This window comes from Taudactylus pleione, unplaced genomic scaffold (genome assembly GCF_031769625.1).
Source record: "Taudactylus pleione unplaced genomic scaffold, aTauple2 ptg000987l, whole genome shotgun sequence".
Taxonomy (NCBI): domain Eukaryota; kingdom Metazoa; phylum Chordata; class Amphibia; order Anura; family Myobatrachidae; genus Taudactylus; species Taudactylus pleione.
Window position 1 is genome coordinate 955289 of NW_028285388.1, and position 23157 is coordinate 978445.

At 47.2% G+C, this 23157-nt stretch overlaps 1 protein-coding gene across 1 annotated transcript; it reads left to right on the forward strand.

Moving 5' to 3' along the window:
• The first annotated feature begins 459 nt into the window (after positions 1-459).
• Positions 460-19117, forward strand: DIO2 (iodothyronine deiodinase 2). The gene is made up of 2 exons (XM_088460832.1): positions 460-700; positions 13843-19117. The coding sequence occupies exons 1-2, from the start codon at positions 476-478 to the stop codon at positions 14413-14415; spliced, it is 798 nt and encodes a 265-aa protein (XP_088316958.1). The 5' UTR covers positions 460-475; the 3' UTR covers positions 14416-19117.
• The last annotated feature ends 4040 nt before the right edge of the window (positions 19118-23157 follow it).

Here is a 23157-nt window from a genome sequence, read left to right on the forward strand (position 1 = left end):
TTTTTTCTCATTTCTCTTATTGCAGCAATTAGCCTGGGACTGTATAAAAGGGCTACAGAAAGGGGGAGGGAGAGGGGAAATCTGGGGACAAAAAGAGATAGCTCGGAGACACAGAAGCAGAGAGAGAGAGAGAGACAGGGGAAGACTGAGGTAGAGTGAGGGGGGAAAAGTGCATTTCAGATTCCTCAGCTGCAAAAAAAAAAAAAAACATTCCACCTGGTATTTCAAACTTCAGAAACTTTTTGAGAAGTGGCGAGGAATGATAGGAAGCAGCTGAGGTTTCCCCCGACGCTCCCTCTGGAAGCAGGCACCTGCCTCAGCACCTTGCCACCGATTCATTAATACTGGGAGGCAGAGCCCTCGTTAGGTGTCCCCAGCTCTGCATGGTTTGATGAGGGAAGCAGAGGCAGATAGAGAGGGGCAGCGCTGAGTGCCTGGGGGTGTGTGGGTGGGGGGTTCTCCCACGTGTGCAGGTATGGGTCTGCTGAGCGTGGACCTGTTGATCACCCTGCAGATCCTACCTGGGTTCTTCTCCAACTTCCTCTTCCTGGCTCTCTATGACTCGGTTGTGATGGTAAAGCACGTGCTCCTGCAACTGAACAACCGCTCCAAATCCAGCCAGAGTCCACGGCGCCGGATGCTCACGCCAGAAGGTCTGCGCTGTGTTTGGAAAAGTTTCCTATTGGACGCCTACAAGCAGGTACGCCGGCACAGTAATAGCGCCACTTTTAATCTTCCTAATACTATGAAGTTCATTGACAGATAAAAAGGCAGAGAATAATTTTTTTCTTTTTTTTTTTTTTTTAAATCAACACGATTATTTTGTTTTACTGTATTAAGTAAGGGTTTAAAAAAAAAGTTACAAAGATTTGCATAGGAGAGAAGAAAGTCATTGTCTACGTTACCTTGCAAGTACTATTACTGTAGATTGTTTCTAGTAAAGTGAAAAAAAAACTTGATACCTGGACGGTCACTCAGCAGGTGAGTGCTGTCATGTCTGTACCACTGAAGCCATCCCTGGAGACTTTATTAGCCCCCCACACCCTCCTAGGAGCACGAGAAAGATTCTAGAGGGATTGTACATTCCGCCGGTTATTAGGCACAAAACACAAGTCACTGCCTGGAGGAATTTGCTGTTTATGTAATAAAAGCAGTTTTTATTTGCGATCAGGGGGGCTCTGAGCTTCATGTCAGCGAGTAGCGCTCCATGCTGTATTGTTTGGCTTGCCTGCATGAGGTTTGCAGATTTAGAGTTTCCGCTGGTTTGCTAACTACTCACGCTGATCATTGAGACAAACTGTCATGTAGACCACAGCAGACATTGCACGCTGCACTGTGTGACTACGCCGCGTGCTCCTGAACACTGCAGACCGTCAGCAGCACTGGGGATGGCTGGAAAGAATTACCGGACCCCCTGTTGGGAAATGCACAGCTTAAAGTTACAATGTATATATAGCAGAAAGCAACTGGGACAACGTTTATCGGGTGGGGGGGCTGCAATGTGTGAGAACTGTGGTAGAGGTTTCAATGATGAAATAAGAAAGACACGTGGATTTCCCATTAGGAGAACACATATCATTTCTAAGCAGACACCTGCATAACAACAAACTCACAAGTGGGGTTGATATTAGCCAGATGTCTGCGTTATTGTACGGTCTCTGTCATACTGGCACCAACAGGTCCCTGAAAAGGGTCCAAATGGCCAGTTCCAGACATTCACCGTGCCAGCTGTTATATCTAACTGTCCTTGCCCCTTTTAATCTGAACCAATAGAGGGTTAAAAAACCAACCCAGCAGATTAGTGGTGGCTGTGTGCCATTCCCGTGTTGATATAAACAATACCTTGTACCCACACAGCCCTTTTATCACCTGTAACTTGGCACCAGGGGCAGAGTGCCTCAATACCGCCCTCTGGTGCCAGCACCCAACAGTCAGTTAAATTGTTACTGGGGAAAAAAAAAAGATCACATGTTGATACCATTATAACGAAACCTATTATTTACAGTATGGTTCTCAGCAAATGGTCCGGCAGCTGTTGATAAATGTAATGTTAACTAAGAAGCATTATGGTAAGGGGGACAGGTCATTAATGCATGCTATGACACAGCTCCTACCACACAGATAATACTTATTATATAGGATGCTAATATTCTATACCTATCTAAACCACAGGGGTACGCCAAATATAGGTACTATATCAAAAGCACTAAGTTAGGTTCATCCAATATTATATCATCATAATATACATAATCTAACCCCATCATTTCCAGTGTCTACTGTCTAAGTTATCCATGTAAATACACCCTTCACCCCGATGTGTCTGTTCCTAGTACCTAGTAAAAGCCAGACAGCTATAAGCACAAAGTACAGGTATTCCCCATATTCCTGTCCTAATGAAATTATCCGGAGTACAACTATCAGATCTATTTAGAGCCGTGGATAGAGACCTGGTGCTGTAACTGCACAGGACTCTCCTCTGTACTTATGGCAGTTCCGATGCCTTATCATCGTATCTCCGGAGCCTTGGCTCTCAGTGTCCCATCGTACAGCTGTACTGCAAGATCATTGCCAACGAGGCTTTATTAGACTGCATGCTTGTCGCTGGCACGCACACAACTCATTCATTCCGGGACCGTGCGCGCTCAGAGTCCGGGGGAAATACAATGAAGGTAGAGGATTAAGACTGAAGCTGATCTGGCAAACACTGCATGCCAGCGTCATGTGTACCCAAGACCGTGTGGAGATAACACACCTGGGATGCATGTCCTGGCTCCTTCTGCTCCCCGGCACGATGTTGAGCCTTTCCGCCCTGGATTTGGGCTGGAAGGAAATTCCGTGGCTGCTGCACAGATCTAAGGGGTGGGAAGGGTCCACAGACGAAACGCATCTAAACGTGCCAAAAATCGCACCTTGGACTCTGCAATATTTGTTTCTTTGGGGTTTACTTTTTTAGCAATTTGCTGAATAAGGGGAAAAACAACAACACATCACTTAGTTACAATAGGGGTGGAGATGGAAAGCAGCCTTTCCCTTTATTGTTTTTTCTTTCCAGTGGTGTTCTCGAGTAATATATTGGCATTCATTAATGGGTGAGATCCACAGCGTCTCCAGGGAATGCGTAAACCACGGGGAACCTGCCAGCTGTACAAGAGCTCCCCTTGGGCAGATCCGTCTGTTTTGCATTAGTGCTTCAATGCCTGTGCAAAAAATACAAGCCAGGACTTCCAGGCAGACAGGTCTAAAACTAGGCCTACAAAAGGGAACTTCACGGCGGGTTACGGAACGCTCCGTTACCAGGAAGCTGTAGTTGCTGCTCTGCATTTGCTTTCCATTCCGTTCAACACACACACACTTGGCACTAGCAAGACAAACTCAACACTCCACCAACACAAACAGTACAACTCATTGTAAGACCCGGCCCCAGCACAACACGTTTAGTACTCCCAGAGAAGTGCTACAGGTGTTTCTCTGGTGCGGAGGAAATATTTCCACCTCATTATGTGGTCCGGGAGTGAGCAGCAGTAGCTCTAAGGTTCTAATCTCCTTTTGAGAGATGTTTTTGCAAGTTTGTAACTTTCTGGTTTGCTGCCTTGGACTGTGCGGTGTGCGTCTGGAATTCTAGATTGCCAACAATTTGTTTCTGGAATATATATTGTTCAGCTTTAAAAAAAAGAAAGAAAGAAAGAGAGAAAGGGGGAACATACACAAAAAAAGAAATATAGGCACTGCTAAATAAATCTCCTTCTGCCCGGCTCCTGAGTCACCTGGCAGGCCACCCGGTGTGATGTACTGTGCCCATTATAGGAACACAGAGATGATAAACTAACGACTTTCCATGCGCCAGGGCAAGGGATGGCATAGGGGAATGGATACAACATCTGCTGACTTACAGGAGGGGGGGGGGGGGGATTCGACCCGGGCCCAGCGGCAGGATGCGTGGTCACTGTACTGAGCTGCGAGACTTGGAATACAATTGGGGAGTGAGACTACGCTTAGCTCCAGTCTCAGATGCTCCTATGTCATTTTCTTAAGTGAAAAGGCAGCGGTTTCGCTCTACGCATAACCAGTCGATTGCCTTATGGAAAAAGATACAGTCAGACTAAGTACTCTTAAAGGAAAATGCGACTCACCCCCAAGCAATTTATTTTTACCCCATCAGTTTTCTCATATAAAAGTCATATTAACATAAATATATGATCCAGTCATGTCAGTCTACTACAGTAATTGTCCAGTTAAAGACGACGATTAGGAAATCTCTGCACATCTGAAGGATTGCTATAATCCAGGGTACCACCTTTATACAGGGGGGGGGTATTTAATATTCATAATTGCCCACCAATGTAAAAGATATTTCCGCATGAGGCACCTCCCTTATCAGTAGATTTATTTACACCAGCGGAGCTGCCATATTGTTAGGAGTGTAGGAAGGGGCGCAATGATCTACCTACTTTGCAGTGACACCACAGGGAGAGCGCACTAGAAGAAAGGGGGGGGGGGGGCTCATTTAAGCAATGTTTCAGCACAAAGGCAGCGGATCCACCACATCCAGGCATGTAGCATCTAATCAGCTTGGTGTCATCGGGGTTAAGCCAAGCGCAATAACGATACAGGAAATGATTGCATAAGCAGGAAAAAATGAAGATGAAATGGTGAGTGCCAATGGCTTTGGTGTTTACGATGCCGTAAACTTTTAAGTGCTTTTCTCACAAAAGTTTTCCAAACCCTTGTGCGGAGCGTGAGAACAGAACTCCGGTCACAAGCCAAGAAGGGAGAAGTCAGATGGAAATGGTTTGGCCACACTCTGGGGTCAGGAACCAGCAGCTGACTGACTGACTCACGCTGGACGGAGTGGAGATCTCATCCACTCACCCAGGGCTTGGTGTCTGGGGACTGGTTACGTCATACCCTCACAACAGTGGGAGAGGGAGGGGAGTTGTGTGAGCAAATCTGCCAAAAATAAAACTAGCGTGTGTTTGCACTTTTAATGTTTTTGTGGCCGGCGATATATTTACAAAACACAAAACTTTTTTTATTTGTAAACTCTGCTGAGTTTGCTAAATCAACCATTATACGATGCAGCTGGTGTTAGTCCACTATGCTTGTACATACCCCAGTCACTTCCTGACTTACTAGCAGGGACAACGTACTGTGAACTCAACTCAGGTCAGTCAAATGAACACTAAAATTAAGTAACTTAGAATAATATCTATATCTATCTATCTATATATGTATTTGTTGGCGAATATCTTCCACAGCTCTCAAGGTATAGCTGCCAAATTTAACATAGCTATTTAGTATTGAAAAAGTCATCAACACGAGGTGGTCCAGATGGATCCTGGCCAGGTTTTAGGGGGGTTAGGGTCCAGTTCGTATCTCCCATTGGTGTACGCTGGGCAGAACCGGGGAGCCTGTTCTGGGCCTTCCAATAGATGGATTTGGACGAAAACGTCACAGACATTGGATCCCGGAAGACATACTAGGGGGTTGGTGGTCCTGGTCGGGCCTCCCGTTGGTGTACGCTGGGCAGAACTTTGACCCGGGGAGCCTGATCTGATTGATTATATATATATATGTGTATATATATATATATATATATATATATATATATATATGTATATATATATAGGGGTCGGTATGATTTACGTCCGGCAGTTCAAATCCTGACGCCGGAAGACCGGCACCAGTGAAGATCCCGACTGCGCTAAAGTTAAGTACTAACTAACCTAACCCCCCCCCCCTAACCCTCCTTTAGGGGTGCCTAACGCTAACCTCCCTCCCTAGTGCCTAAACCTAACCCCCCCCTTCCCCGCTGCCCTAAACCTAACCCTCCCAGGGGGGTGCCTAGCCCTGACCTCCCCCTGGGGGTGCCCAACCCGACCCCCCCCCCCGCGGCTATCCGCGCCTGGCTTACCTTCGATCAGGATGCCGGGCGTCGGGCACCCGGCATAGGTAAATATTTTGACGCCTGTCATTAAACCCTTTCCGGGATTAGAAAGTTGGGATTCCTACGGTCGGCAATTAGACCGTCAGCTTCCCGACTGCATACAGATACATACATATACACATAAAAACATGATGACTGCTATGATGCGTGAAGGGGATGCAGTCGTAAGGTCGACATTCACAATGTTGACAACACAATGTTGACAGTCATGACGACAACATTGTTGGAATGTCGACAGACAACATGTCGACATGCTCAGAAAGTCAAATCTGCTCCACATTTAACCGCCGCAACACGGAACCAACTGCTGGTGCCAGGACCAGGTCAGCCATTACAGCAGGGCCCACATGGTGAATGTGGACACTCTCATTAAAGACCTTGTATCCACACACCAGCCCGTAGTCATATAAAATACTCTTTGTTCTTTGGACCGGATTCAGAGTTGTACCCAGCCCAGATGGTTTACGCACATCTCTGATTTTGGGATCTGTACTGAGCATGTTCCGATCTGTGTCTGCGACGACGGTCACCGTGACCCCTAAGCCGCAACATGATTGACACGCTACAGCCGTTTGAGGGCTGCAACGGTTGCATTCTTGAAAACGTGACGGCCCTGTTTTCAAGACACGGCGAGGACAGGGTCTGCGTCTTCCAACGCAGACATCCCGGGCCTCTGCACACCTCCGGACGCAGGAGCGGATCACAGAAGCTGGCAGTGGTTGTCTATTTACACAAGACGCCTCCTGCGGCTTTTACATATTGTAGCATAGACGCTGTGTACAAAGACACAAAGGGTAAACTACTGCGTACAACTCTGCATGACGCCCTATATTAGCAGGCATTTACAAGCCTTATCCAGAGGGAAATAAATACAAGCCTGGGACTAAATGCTGCGACACTGAGCCAGTTGCCATACAACGGTGCACATTTTACAGTGTGTGACCCACATGATAGGGGATATATATGGAAATTTAGTTTAGCTTGTTGATGGTAACTACGCAACCTATGCACAAATCTTGCCAAAAGGACAAGATTGTGCGACTAAGCCACGCCATACGTCCCGCCACAAACAGTCTGATGCTTCCAAGGAGGATTCACCGATTATGAACCACAGACTCTCACAATAAATTAGTGGCCGGATGCATCTTAGAAACCAGCAGATTTGTTACGTGAGCAATGGTATCATTCATTGCTGTCCTATTTTGTGGCTGTCACAAGGTCCATTTACACCCCAAAGTATTCTGATATGCATGTTAAAACCATAGAAATGGAGGGTCCAAACTGCAGACTTGCACAGACCAACACGGAGCACAAATTAGCACAGTTCAATGTAAAATATAATTTTGTTAAGAAAAGCTTTATACAAATTGCTTTTGGCGTAACTCCATGCACGCGCCAAGCCTCGGAATACGTAGAGTATAGATTAGGGCCGTAGCTAGGGTAGTGCGGTCGGTGCCATCGCACAGGGCACCACAGGTCAGGGGGCGCTGTTTGGGCCTGTCAAATTTCTGTTTATTATCATTCTTGCTTGTAGCTTCCTATTATTTCATCCCCAGCATCTCCTGGCCTCCCCTATCTCTTCCCTGGCCCTTCCCCATGAGGCCATGGCCCTCTCTCAGGTGCACTATATTATGTCCCTATTTATCCCCATTATCTCCTGGCCTCTCCTATCTCTTCCCTGGCCCTTCCCCATGAGGCCATGGCCCTCTCTCAGGTGCACTATATTATGTCCCTATATATCCCCAGCATCTCCTGGCCTCCCCTATCTCTTCCCTGGCCCTTCCCCATGAGACCTTGGCCCTCTCTCAGGTGCACTATATTATGTCCCTATTTATCCCCAGCATCTCCTGGCCTCCCCTATCTCTTCCCTGGCCTTTCCCCATGAGGCCATAGCCCTCTCTCAGGTGCACTATATTATGTCCCTATTTATTCCCAAAATCTCCTGGCCTCCCCTATCTCTTCCCCGGCCCTTTCCTTTGAAGCCATGGCCCTTTTTTCGGTGCATTAGGGGCGCCAATGCTCTTTTTGGCACAGGGCACCAAAAAGCCTAGCTACGGCTCTGGTATAGATACAAAGTGACACTTATCGCTAGCTGCCACAATGTCCAACTCTGTATAGCCCACATTTGCGTCAATGCACCGTCACGTAACGCCCTATTACAACCCATTCAGACCTCTTTAGTCCTAGGGGTACATTGGGTGTGCCCAGTTCCGTAGCATGGGAAAACATGCAAGAACTGCTCCGTAACTAAGCGTATGTACAGCTTCACAATGCGTGCTCCATAGGTGCAGATGCAATTATTCACGAGCTGCCCCAAGCATTTTTCTGACAGCTACGGTAGGCTGATCCTACTGGCACCTCCATAGGCTGCGAGCAGAATCAGCCTTCTCTTAGCTAACCCTTGTAGCTGACAGAAGTAATCTGCCACTTAGGTGGGAATTCAATTACCCGTGGTAATTTACCGTGGGCTAATTGATCCCCCGGGGTTATTTAATTAGCCCTGAAGGCAGCCCGCAGACTAAATTTAACGGGGATTTTTTAGGAGGTCGAAAATAAATCCCTGATAATTAGCCTGTTAAAGGGTGCTTAGACCACGTTAAAGCATAAGTCCACAGCCCGTTAAATTAACAAGTTAATTAACGCCCGTTAATTTAACGGGCGTTAAAAAGAGTCTCGGGTGAAAAAAGGGCTGGAATTGAATAGCCCCAGGCATTAAAACCTGATGCTACCATCCTTTTTTACCCTCGTAAATTAACGGGGCTAACTGAATTCCCCCCTGAGTCTCTTACGTACTCTTTCATGCAGAGATCTTCTAGCTCAGAGATATTCAGGTCATGCGAGTCTGGGATGTCCCCACCGATCTCCAACAATATTCAAGTTCGGGGACGATGAAGATCAATGCACAGTCTCCAACTTCCATCCCTGTAGGTAATTTCTGGATGACTTAGTTGTACAATTTTGATTGTCTTACAGAAATACATCCAAACTCTTTTCAGGTTCAAGTTCATCACAAGTCAGGGGCATTAATTAGGTCCCAGGTTTAGTCCTTCTTCTTCCCCAGTAATATTCCCATTGCAACATCACCGCAAAGTCAAAGAGATCCTCCCAGGCATAATGGAGGTTACGTACTCCTCTCCTGAAAGGCCCCACACCTGCGTTTCTCAAAATCCATTGTGGTCCTGGCCAAAAAGTTACATCGGTCTACAAAACATATGTTCCAGATACTTTCTGGCTCCAGATTGTCATTCTTGTGTTGAGGTTGATGGATCGGTTTCCTTCTAACCTCCATGCAGATTGTTTGTGTGTAACGGGACCTCTGGGTTCCTTGTATGGATATCTGACCAGACCAGACCAGATTATGAGCATGTCATTCTCCAAGTCTTGCCATTGGGTACGGGATCCTAGCGGCCAGAATCCTGATGCCAGCGTCCCGACAGGGTTAGGATACCGACACCTGTCAGTCAGTAACCTAACCCTCCCCCTGTCCCTCTCCCTACCCCTCCCTCCCCACTACCTTAGGTGCCTAACCTCCCCCTAGTGCCTAACCCTAACCGCAGTACCGAACGACGGGATGCCGGCTGCCGAGGCCAGGATTCTTACAGGTGTCGGGATTCTGGCGACAGTATTCTAATCTTTTAGAATGTAAGCTCTTACAAGCAGGGCCCACTACCCTCTTGTGCTTCTCCCTACTTTAGTTTCATCTACTCCTTACTCACCACTAGGGCACCTAACACTTGGTTGCTTATGCTCTGTTGCTTATCTGGATGTTACGGTCGCTAATGTAGCAATGTATATTATCCATGCCCTGGTCCTGTATTGTATTGTTCTGTAAGTCGCTTGTCAACAATTTGTTTATGCATTGTGTAAGGCGCTGCGGAACACTTGTGGTGCCATATAAATAAATGATAATAATAATAATAAATGCCGGCATCTCGACTTTCGAGATTATAACTACATCCCTTTAACATACCTTCTTAATTTTGTTTCTGAGAGTTGGACATTCCAAGCTAGAAGCTTTAAGATAATTTTTTTTTTTTTTACTCCCCTCCCCTCCCCCCCCTACCAAACACCTGTAGCAGTCAGTTATCTTTATATTCATGTGTGACGAGAGTCAGCAGAACATCCTGAGAGGTTAGAACGGTCAGAGGACTTGATCGAGTCTGGAATCGTCTTCACCTGACTTTTAATTAATTTAATTAAAGTCAAAAGAGTAATTTAAGTTCTGAGATAATAAAAAAAACATACATATATTCATTTGGCGAAACAGAGCCAAAGTTAGGCACATGCCAAATTCAACCATTTTAATTATGGTTTTCAATCTATTCAAGTTCAGCAAATAATACCATAACGGTGTACTAAAAATGTGCAGAAATATGGCAAATTTAAGTCTGTACCCTGCAGGGGACGTATTGACCCCTTTCTGCTTGGAGCTTCAATAAGAGGTGCAATTTGCCCAGGGATACCCAGGCTTTTGCATAGAGGTGTACGTAAACTGAATAGATTCCCCATACGAATCACAAAACCAGGGACCCGTTCTCCGTACAGTTCATATTTCTCATTCCAGGTACAGGAAGGAAGCCGAGCTTGGAGTTTTATACTCTTCTACAATTTGACCTTGGGCTAGAGTAACAGGCTGCTGGGAGACGCCAGGTGCAGAGGCAGATTTAAGGGGCCTGTCGCTCTTACTAATGATGTGAATTTACTAGCTGATATGTCTGGCTTGATTTCAGTAATAAATATTAACCTATTGTGTGACAGAAGCTTTCCTGCCACTCTATGGACGCCCATGCTGGTATCTTATCACTCGATCACCTCTTCTGTCTAATGAGATAAACTACGGCACATTTCAACTTTCTCTACATTTACTGGGGGTCTAAAAGGCATCAATTAGGTAGGTTTGTTTTTTCAGAAAATGCTGGAAATTTCCAATTAAGCTCCCTTTACCGGAGGGGTCCACGTGATGCACAGCCACACGGACAATCAAAAAGCAAACGTGGACGCACGAATGTACATAAGGCAAGGAGTTTGTAGCGGCATCTGCCCTAAATGGAGCCCTTTGTGAAAAATGCAGCCTGGAAATGGTTTCTGCCATAATCCCACCAATACTGATACCCTCTGATGCAGAAAGTGTCAGTGACGCTTGGCTCAATCTGGAGTGACATCCAGTTTAACCCTTATTGCCTAGGCACAGGCTGACAGCAAAATCAGGAAACCTGGACGCAAGTCTATTCATTTGATCGCCTTCTCTGTGCAGTGCAGGGCAAGAGGGGCCCCGAAATTTGGCCCACACACATTTGCTAATTGAGCAACCTGGCAAATAAGGAACAATATTCAAGGAAAGGACTAGGGGCCATATCCAATTAGACGCGAAAAGCCCCGTTTTTGTGAAAAGCTCCCGCCGATGCAAAGTTTTCGTACAAAATGCGTATTGTGCACTCCTGTTGCCGAAATTTTTGTATGTGTGAAATCTCCATAGACTAATAACCGGCGAAATGTTTTCACCATCTCAGAGCAGGTGAACAGCTGTGCAAAACCCATATTTTGGACTAAAAATGTGGGGACTTGATTCAGCAAGGATCACAATTGCAAAGGTGCACGCAGGCTATAGATATGATGTATGCACGTAGGCTATAGATATATGATGTATGCACGTAGGCTATAGATATATGATGTATGCACGCAGGCTATAGATATATGATGTATGCACGCAGGCTATAGATATATGATGTATGCACGCAGGCTATAGATATATGATCTATGCACGCAGGCTATAGATATGATGTATGCACGCAGGCTATAGATATGACGTATGCAGGCAGGCTATAGATATATGATGTATGCATGCAGGCTATAGATATATGATGTATGCATGCAGGCTATAGATATATGATGTATGCACGCAGGCTATAGATATGATGTATGCACGCAGGCTATAGATATATGATGTATGCACGCAGGCTATAGATATATGATGTATGCACGCAAACTATAGATATGATGTATGCACGCAAACTATAGATATGATGTATGCATGCAGGCTATAGATATATGATGTATGCATGCAGGCTATAGATATATGATGCATGCACGTAGGCTATAGATATATGATGTATGCACACAGGCTATAGATATATGATGTATGCACACAGGCTATAGATATGACGTATGCAGGCAGGCAGCTTTGCAATTGCGATCCTTGCAATAATGCAAATGTAGCTGGAGGTGTATGACTCCCCCTGCTGCATTTGCGATCCCAGCACTGCGACGGAGGTCACAGGCTCGGATCACCATCGCGACCATCGGTGGTCGATGGTGGACGCGCCGGGCGGCCGGACAGCTGAGTAAGCCTCAGCTTACTCAGGCTGGCCGGCTTGCGAGCCCAGAAGACTGTGTACGTCCACACAGTCTCTGGGCTGGCCACTCCCGGAAAACAAGGAGTACACCCCCCCCCCCACTGCCCCTTAAATGCCTCTGCCTGTCAATCAGGCAGAGGCATTCAAGGGCTTGCGTGCGATTGAGCAGGACCCATTCTGCACATCTGGAGAACCCTTTGGACACCCTCACTCCCTAATGATAAATTAGGCCAAAAAATTTTTTTAATTAATTTCATTTGGCCAATAATGACGTCATTTTTTGGGTGAAAAATTTAAAATTGTTGTAAAATGGGTTTCAAGCAGTGGCAGAGGTCTATGGGGGGCTATATGGGTGGGACAGGTGTTTTAAACATTGCAAGTGGCTGCACCAGGTGTATTTTTAACATTTTTTTTAAAAAGTGCGCTTTTATGAAACAAAAATATACTTGCACCCATTTTAATGTACCCCTAATTTAACTGCAGCATTTAATTTGACAAAAACAAAAGCTTTCTATCATTTTTCCACTGTCACACAAACATGCATATAACAGCCATTTGACACAATTTAAAGGACCCAAAATACTTTTATCATCAGGTCCACTAATACACTTCTAAAGTGATTTCCTATGTCAGTTATACTTTTTATGGGGTACAAACAGATTTCCCCAAAATCTGCTGCACTCTTCGCATGTTACACCACGGACCATTTTCGGGGCAAATGCCGCATCGCGTCTTTTGTAATAGGGTAGTGCAATAAAACGGGATATCGCACCATAAAGCCCTGAAGTGTGAGAAAAGATTACTTTTCGCTTTATCGCATATAATTGGATATAGCCCTTGATCTTTCCAAGAGCACAAGGTTTAAAACTTAGGGTCTCATTCAGACCCGCTCGCAAGCGGGTCGATGTTGATGCCCTGCGCACGCGCAGCGGCCACACTGCGCGTGGCTCAGTATAAAAGGGGCACCGCTCCGGGGCTCACTATAAAAGGGGCGGCTGTTGATGGTGATCGACAGCTCGCACCGTTTTGTAGGTGGGGTGGGGGAGCGGCTGGCCAAACGTTCCCGATGGAACGCCTGCTGTTTGGGGGCGGCTCCACTGACATCACTCGTGATGTGAGTGGTGAGCTTCTGGCTCTAATAGAGCCGAAAGCTCACTGGGGCTTGCGGTAGACGAGACCCTACCACAAGGGTCTCATCGCAGCCCCGATGGTCTTGACCATCGCGACCATCAACCTGGCCGCTCGCTAAAGCTGTGGGTGGTCACCCACAGCCTAGCGAGTGGCCAGGAGGCCAGCTCTGAACATAGAAGTGGCCGTCCTCATTCAGAGCGAGCGATCGCTTCTTGCGACTGGGTCTGAATGAGGGCCTTAGTCAGTCAGTTCTTTGTTAAAGCTGGTAGGTGTAGTCCCACCACCGATGATCTTCGCGAGCCAGCCTTCCGGTCATTAGCATTCAATACATTGTCACAGTCATGGTCTCCTCCATTTCAAATGCTGTTGTCAGTTTCCGCACAGTAATAACGGATTCTCTTCTTCTCCCTCCAGGTGAAGCTGGGAGGCGATGCGCCAAACTCCAGCGTCATCCATGTGTCCAGCAAGACGACAACCAATACTGCGGCCAAAGCCGGGACGCAATGTCACCTTCTTGACTTCGCCAGCTCAGAGCGCCCTCTAGTTATCAACTTTGGGTCAGCCACCTGACCCCCTTTCGTAAGCCAGATGCCGGCTTTCAGCAAGCTGGTGGAGGAGTTCTCCAACGTTGCCGACTTCCTGTTGGTATACATTGACGAGGCTCACCCGTCAGACGGCTGGGCCGCTCCTAGCGTGGCCTCCTACGAAGTGAGGAGACACAGGAGCCAAGAAGAGCGGTGCGCTGCGGCCAACAAACTCCTGGAGCAATTCTCCCTTCCCCAACAGTGCCAGGTGGTAGCAGACTGCATGGACAACAATGCCAACGTGGCCTATGGTGTCACCTTTGAAAGGGTATGCATCGTGCAGAGGCAAAAAATTGTCTACCTTGGTGGTAAAGGGCCGTTCTTCTACAACCTCCGGGAAGTGCGGCACTGGCTGGAACTTACATTTGGAAAGAGCAGAGCGATCCCCGAGGAGGGAGCATAACAAGGAGCCGGTGTATTCTTGTTGTGGACAATACATGGACAATGTATGCAAGAAACTGACCACGCTACAAAGTTCACTGCAAGAAGCCACAATCCAGATGTGTGAAATTATCCTCAATGTGACCCTAATCTCTGACAGACCTCAAACCGCTGGGTTTTTCCTCTTTTTTTACAACAATACACAGTAGAATAGGCAGAATTTATGAAGTCGAGGGTGTGGTAAAAGCTGCACACAGAAGGATCTCACTTATAAAAAAAAAAAAAAAAAACATTTAAATAAATAATAATAAAGAAAAAAGGGAAAGTTAGAACGAGACCAGTGAACGTAGAGCCGACATCTGACAGCTGTTGTAGAAGCTTCATAACCTTCCCTCGTTCCTGGGAAAACTTTGCAAAGAAATTACATCAAGAAGAGGAAAAAGCAGCACAACATCCCCTATACTGAGTATTTATTTCTACGTTTCCAATGTTTCAGGTGTAGCTCATATTAGTCTCTTTGTTTAACATAATTTATTGTGTTATAAGCCTGCGGTAGGCATACCGACAGGGACCCAGGAATGACAGAGTTACCTCAACAGGGGAACAGTTGCATCAAATCAGAATTGATGTACTCTGCTGTCCCAGGAGAAATGATCTGCAGGTTACAATCGTTTCTATGGTTTGTTTTAGCGGTGGGGAGTGCGCCGAGTATGTTATGGTCAGAAATGTCATGGTGGGAAACACAAAAGCCACCGTTCACATGCCCCGTGCGCTCCTCATGCCCCACGCAGTCACATCCCCGGCACTAATTACATGCAAGCTCTGGTCGCGATTGTGACAAGTGGCGTTGACAACAACGCAAATATCTTCAGCAATGGTCTGAGGGTGATCCTGGGGGCGTACGATGCTGGAGGGATCCTGGGGGCGCACAATGCTGGAGGGATCCTGGGGGCGCACGATGTAGGAGAGATCCTGCAGGCGTACAAAAATTCAAAAAACGGCCGCACTTATATTAACACACTTCACCTAAATTGCATCAATATCAGGCCACGGCCTGTGTGTTTAGAACAGGTTGGCTATATTGTAGCACCGATGAGTGGGGACGCCTCTCCTGTATACCCACACCGCACTTCTTCACCCATTCCGGTCAGGAACACTGTACCTAGGTGCAACATTATCCCTGAACTACGGAACCAATCAGCCGTTTGCTTTTATCGGTCTAGCGCAAGTTTGACAATGAAAACAAGCGTCTGATTGGATGCTGTGTTTCTGTGCCAAATTTGCATCTAAAAGTATTGATCGTTAATGAGTGCTACAGAGCGTTATATTAAAGTTATACGCGCCTGTTTGGCCAATGTGCCAGATTACTTCTCTTTGCCATAAAGTCTTCGCAGGTGGACTATCGTCAAAGGAAAAAGGAAGATTGCGCCTGACAAGCCATTAGACCATAAATTATGCATATTTCTTATCTATGTCCAAAGTTCTTTTCTATAAAAGGGCTTCATTGTGACCTTGCATAAAGCTGGTCTAATAGAGGAGGTCTATAAAAGCTATATTCTAGTACAGGGGTTCTCAAACTCTGGCCCTCATTCAGAGGCGCTCGCAAGAAGTGAGCGCTCGTTCTGAATGAGGGCGGCCGCTTGTATTTTTAAGTGCGGCCTCCTGGTCGCTATCTAAGCTGTGGGTTACCACCCACAGCTTTAGCGACCGACCAGGTTGATGGTCGCGATGGTCAAGACCATTGCGACCATCAGGGCTTGCGACGGGACCCTAAGGTTGGGTCTCGGCAACCGCAAGCCCCAGGGAGCTTCCTGCTCTGATCAAGCAGGAAGCTCCCCACTGACATCACTGCTGATGTCAGTGCAGCCGCCCACAAAACGGCAGGCGTTCCTTAAGGAACGCCTCCCTTTGTGAAAACACCCCTTCGCCACGCCTAAAAAACAGGCCGAGCTGTCGATCAACATCGACAGCGGCCCTTTTGTGGTGAGCTACAGAGCGAGAGAATTTCTCTCTCGCTCCGGGGCTTGTGCACGCACAGTGCGGCCGCTGCGCGTGCGCAGGGCCTAAACATCAACCCAGCTGCGTGCGCTCAGCGCTTGCGACCAGGTCTGAATGAGGGCCTCTGTCCTCAGGACCCCACACAGATCACATTTTCCAGGTCTCCTGGCAGGTGCACAGGTGTATTCATTACTCACTGACACATTTTAAAAGATCCACAGGTGGAGCTAATTATTTCACTTGTGATTCTATGAGGAGACCTGGAAAACATGCACTGTTTGGGGTCCTGAGGACCGAGTTTGTGAACCTGTGCTCTAGAACAACCAGGACCACGTTGACATCCAGTGCACCACCACTTTCATCTTCCTCTAATTTCAGACAACTTCCACTGGGAGGTGCAAATTTGAGGGTGACAGTCAAGCTTTCTAATATTTCCAAACCAATATATGTCCGAAGACCTCTGCCCAGATTATGAGAGATAGATTTACATTGATCTTTATAAGAGGTAAAGACAACAAGTAGCCTTCAAGCCGGAATAAAGGGGAAGAGCTACTAAACTACTCTGGTTCAACACTGTGGAGTAGAAACTACATTTGAATAAACCTGGTGGTCCTGGTGGACATCATCAGTAAATCTTAAGCTGGGAACACACCTATACAATAGTCGGCCCGTTCGTTCGATATCGAAAAGAGTATGTACTGTACGCACGTTTGATCCTGTTTTGTCGGATGAAAACCGGTGGAATCGGAGAATCGCATCTTCTGTGCAGTTCAATCTTCATCCAATTCCACAGAGCCTGGTCGTACCGAAAGTGCTGTGTGTATGCACCTTCCACCGTTCGTGCGACTGTTCTTACGATTGTACGCTAAACCTGGGGCTGCCTCTCTGGGCGTGCAGCCTGAAATCGGGAAAATGTGTACGCTGGCACAATAATTTCCTTGCAATATTTCGGCAGAGCGGGATCAAAGGTCGCATATTGGATTGTATATGTGTGTACGCACGTATCGGGACTGTGATCGGCACTTCCGAATGGGAGCATTGTCGATCGGACCATCGCATCAACTGTGTGATTGTATAGGTGTGTACCCAGCTTTAAGTGTATAGAATACAATCAATGAAGTGAAGGGAAATAAATACAGGGATCAATGTAGTAAAAACAAATACACAGGGAGAACATACATCTATAATTTCCTTTTGCTCGGGTACGTACAAGCTTCAGCACATTTTAAAGGCTGCACCAACAGCACCTTGCACCATCACGGGGGAAAAAAAATAGATTGTATGCTCTTCTGTTACTCTCGACGTCCTGCTTCATAGTGAAGCAGTGAACAAAAGTACCCCCCCCATCCCCACTCTGCTATGGTAACCTGGTGACTTTCTCACACAAGTGCCATTGAGGGAGTTCTCGTGTATCGTTCGAATTTAATAGTATTTTCGTGTCAAAATATAACATAACGGATGAAGAGTGAAAAGGTGCGAATGCCCCCCCCCAGGGGTTTTATGGAGGGGAGGAAGTTTTAAAACTACAAACTTAGTGAACTGCAGAACAAATACAGCACCTGTTTGCCTCATCCCATGTGTGACTACTGCGGGTTACTGTAGTTGCTTCATTGACTGTACATGGATGTTGGGAGGACAGGTCCTCTCTGGCACACGGAGGGTGAAACAAGCAGTCTGTAAGGTATCGACATACTGTACCATAAATAATGTACTGTATTGATATCCTGTCGTACTGTAGCATAACGGCAAGCAAGATCGTTATTGATAAACCCGACCCTTCTCATCTATCTCACATCTCCTGCAGACCTCACTTGCAAGTCGTTCTGTACCTTCAGCTTCCCCATTCAGTGCCAGGGACTCATTTCTCTGTATCGGCTGGCGCACGGGGCTATTTAGGTGGCCCCTGCCATCTCGCTGCTGGGTCAGCACATAACAAAAATGCAAATTCAGCTGTCTCCGTAAGTGCCGGAATAGAGGAGGGGCTTCTGTTTTATCCATGTATTTATCCATTGCTACGTGGAGTTTATTTTGTAACCACTTTCTACACTTTTTAGATGTCACTTGAACCTCTTATGCTGTGATCACCAAAAGTGTCTTGCTACTTCGTAATCAGCTCACAGGAGCGTGTAAGCGGCGTCCTCGCATTCTCGCAGCACTGGCGAGATTTGTGCCTCTGGAGTGGTCATTTATGTTACTTATGTTCAGGACAATGCTTATTTGACCTATGTGTATTTTATATCTTTTTTATTTTATCTCAAACTAGATAGAAAAAAACCTTTGTGTACTCTTCTTGTTTTTTTATATGATGCACCAGCAATACGCCACTGGCAGCCAGAACCCATGAAGTCATGATTCTGTGTGGCTCCTCTTTTGCCAAAATGTTACCCATAATGTGAAATAGGGAAACAGAACATGATCGCGAGGTTACGTAGAACTGGGGAGCAGAACAGATAATCCAGGCCTGGGGGGGGCAGGTGGTGTCACGAGGCAGAGTGGCAGTGATGTGGGTATGAAGGGCACCATGGAAAGAGACTAGTTCTCTGTTGGTGGCTGGATGGTGTCACATCACTGCCCCCACTCAGTCGCCATCCCCCCTTGCCACGTTCTCTCCATCCTTCATGTTCCCTACAACTGGTCAACAAGTTAGAACCCAGACTCTTCACAGTACGGTGCTGTAATAAGTATCAGTTAGCCAATCTTTTTACTTGTATTTTAATAAAAACTTGGGGAAGAAAAAGCCCATCCGTCCAGTGTGGTTTCTCTCAGTTGCGCGAGTTTGACGATCAAACTTGAATACACCTTAAAATGTACACGTTGCCCCTATAGAGGTGCTGGAGTAGACAGTTGAGGTTTTACGTAGCAAGAAAGCACGTGCGCACAGAGAGAGAGAGAGAGAGAGAGAGAGAAGGAGAATATGAGTGGGGGAGAGTGCACGTGCGCACAGAGAGAGAGAGAGAGAGGGAGAATATGAGTGGGGGAGAGTGCACGTGCGCACATGGAGAGAGTATGAGTGGGGGAGAGAGCACATGCGCACAGAGAGAGTACGAGTGGGGGAGAGAGATCACGTGCGCACAGAGAGAGCGCACGTGCGCACAGAGAGAGAGTATGAGTGGGGGAGAGAGAGCACGTGCGCACAGAGAGAGTGTATGAGTGGGGGAGAGAAAGCACGTGCGCACAGAGAGAGAGAGTATGAGTGGGGGAGAGAGAGCACGTGCGCACAGAGAGAGCGTATGAGTGGGGGAGAGAGAGCACATGCGCACAGAGAGAGCGTATGAGTGGGGGAGAGAGAGCACGTGCGCACAGAGAGAGAGAGAGTATGAGTGGGGGAGAGAGAGCACATGCGCACAGAGAGAGACAGTATGAGTGGGGGAGAGAGAGCACGTGCGCACAGAGAGAGACAGTATGAGTGGGGGAGAGAGAGCACGTGCGCACAGAGAGTGTATGAGTGGGGGAGAGAGAGCACGTGCGCACAGAGAGAGAGTGTATGTGTGGGGGAGAGAGAGAGCACGTGCGCACAGAGAGAGAGCGTATGAGTGGGGGAGAGAGCGAGCACGTGCGCACAGAGAGAGAGCGTATGAGTTGGGGAGAGAGAGAGCACGTGCGCACAGAGAGTGTATGAGTGGGGGAGAGAGAGCACGTGTGCACAAAGAGAGAGAGAGTGTATGAGTGGGGGAGAGAGAGCATGTGTGCACAGAGAGAGAGCGTATGAGTTGGGGGAGAGAGAGAGCACGTGCGCACAGAGAGTGTATGAGTGGGGGAGAGAGAGCACGTGTGCACAGAGAGAGAGAGTATGAGTGGGGGAGAGAGCACGTGTGCACAGAGAGAGAGTATGAGTGGGGGAGAGAGAGCACGTGTGCACAGAGAGAGAGTATGAGTGGGGGAGAGAGAGCACGTGTGCACAGAGAGAGAGAGAGTGTATGATTCTTATATATGACATGCATTCGGATGCGGCGGGGGGAATGACATATCATGTGGTCCTTATCGTGTGGTGTGTACGGACCGAACGATAGGTCACCCATTGTATCTGTCATCGGCTATCGGCTGGGTACACAGGTGGTCTAGTGTGTACTAAGCTTTAGAGCTGGATGAGGCAGTAGCGCTATAACAACTGTAAATCAGTTTGTGCATTTACACTGACCCGTCCCAAGGGCCCAAATGGATTTCCCAGGTGCAGAATCTGTTCCTTGTGGCTGGAGTTGCTCCTGACTGCAAAAAACAACATTACTGTTGGGCAGCAGGAATTATTCATCGTCTTTATCATTCTCCAGCTCTTTAAAGGCTGCGATTAAATAACAGAGACATCACAAAGCAGGAATTTCTTTATCGCATGAAGCACGCCATGTCGCTGTACATGATATTACCTGGCTACCAGAGAGGGCAACTTCTACACCTACATCACCACGTCTGGCCTAGGGTCTTAATTTCCAGGGATTCTTTTTAAATCAATATAATCTGATCCATCAGGAGAGAGGGTTCATCCTGCGCATCACTCTTTGGCCAATTTATCAGCCAGCCCGTGCCAGAGCGGGACAGAAAGAATCCCGCTGGCCCGGACTTGTTGTCATGTTACATTTGTCTTATTCTTGGGAGATACACAGAGATAACTGCGCACTACAGGCTCCCACCTCTGTGCAGCGAATGCTGGTGACAAGCCCCTCAGCTCCCCAGCTGGATAATTAATGAATCAGGTGATGGTTAGCAATGCAAAGGCCGGCAGCTGCTCCCAGGGTTTGGGAGCTAATTATAGATCTCCTCTCTCTGTACATCACAGGCTGGGGCGACACACCTGCACGCACCTCCCCAGCTATCTGACATATCAAAAAATTAGCCAGCAGCGCCGCGAAGAAGTCCCCGAGAGAGCGGAATCTCGCAACTTCTGACAAAATGAATGTCTGATCTTCTGTGCAGCAAGATCTTATCGCAGAGGTCTGACTTTCCTCCAGAACCTGCGTGTGCTTCATTTCCGCCCCAGGAAGACACCCAGCAGCCAGTGTGATAAATGCATGAGAGAGTAAAAAAAAACTCTGTAGTACAGAGGCGAGTTCACTTTGTGCTGGGTTAGATTAGGATCCTCTCTCCAAGGGGGAGATGTATAAAGGTTGTGTGAAGAGTGGAGAGACGGAGAAGTTACTCATCATAGCAACCAATCAGCTTCGAAGTATCATTTTATACAAGGCACTTTCATAAATGCAACCTTGAAGCTGATTGGTTGCTATGGGCAACTTCTACTCTGTGGGGGATGCAGTCAGGAAGCCGACGGTCGTAATGCCGACCGCCGGCTCTTCGACTGTCCAATCCCGGCAAGGTACTAATGACAGGAGTCGAAATCCCGATCGAAGGTAAGCAGGGCGTGGACAGCTGCGCGGGGAGGGGGGGGGTTGGCGTGTCGGATTAGGTTAGGGGGCTCCCGGGGGGGACTTTAGGCACCGGCTAGGGGAAGGGGGGTTTAGGGTTAGGCACACCCCCGGGACACTTACGTTTAGGCTGCGGGGAAGGGGGGTTAGATTTAGGCACTGGGGGGGGGGGGGGAAGGTTAGGGTTAGGCACCCCTACCGCCATGCAGCCGGCGGTATTACATACTGATTCCCTCCGTAGACATCTTGATCCACCTCGCCCATAGTCTGTACGGAGAAATATGCCTGTACCAAGATAAACTCATCTCTGTGTCTGTAATAAAACAACCACCTTCCTGATTTGAGGGTGACGCCTCACATTTAAGGGCAGATAAATATATATCCTCCCATCAGTGTGCAAAAAAAAAAAATTATATATATATATATATATATATATATATATATATAACAGAAACATAATGCCGGCCAAAATGTCATGGCTAATACCCATAATACAATTAGCATTTATAATAAGCCCCATACAAGTATAAAGGCTCCACTAGCACAAGGAGCTGACATCCCCACAGCCATTTCATGCAATCCGTAACATAGGTGCGACATAATAATGAATGGCAGTGACTGTAGGACAAGTCGTATTTCTCAGCTGGGGCAGATACCCAGCGCTGCAAGTAACAACCCTGTCTCATTCGTGCACAGCCGACAATCTAGCATCATGGAGTACAGTAGGTAACCAGACCACCCACAGGAGAGTGTGCACCTGGGTCACTCAGCAGGCGCAGGTATAAAACACTCACCTGACGCTCAGTAAGTCCAATCTCCTGTCAGGAGTTGTGTGAGCAACAATGGCTCAACTCATCCCAACCCGCATAGCAATTCATGCTCCAAATTACTGATAAAAGACATCAGGAATAAAGCTGCCCATCCACTACTAGACATGAAAACGACTGCACGATTACGACATTGTAATCGTGCTGTTGTTTGTCAGTCTGTGATGAGCCTGCACTGAGCGAGCAGTCGTTCAGTGCAGGCTCATCAATCATCTGCAAACATGCTCAACCTGACGTTATCGTTAGGTTGTCCAGCATGTTTGCCCAATGATTGTCGGAAATGACCAGCGGAGCGCGCATCGCTGGTCGTTCCCCAAACGATTTATGAACAATTGACTGATAACGATATCGTTATCGTTCAATCGCTCACATAAATCGCCTAGCGGATGGGCACCCTAAGGAACCACTTCCAAAACTCCACTGAACTGACTTACTGCAGTCGCTGTCATTTACCTAATTAACATATCCAAGCTGAAATGGGCAGACTGGAGAACATTCTCCATATGGCTGAACTACAACGTGAGGCCTCAGTCATGTTCTTGCTAAACGTCAGAAACATGGACAGGGAAAATACTGTAATATAAA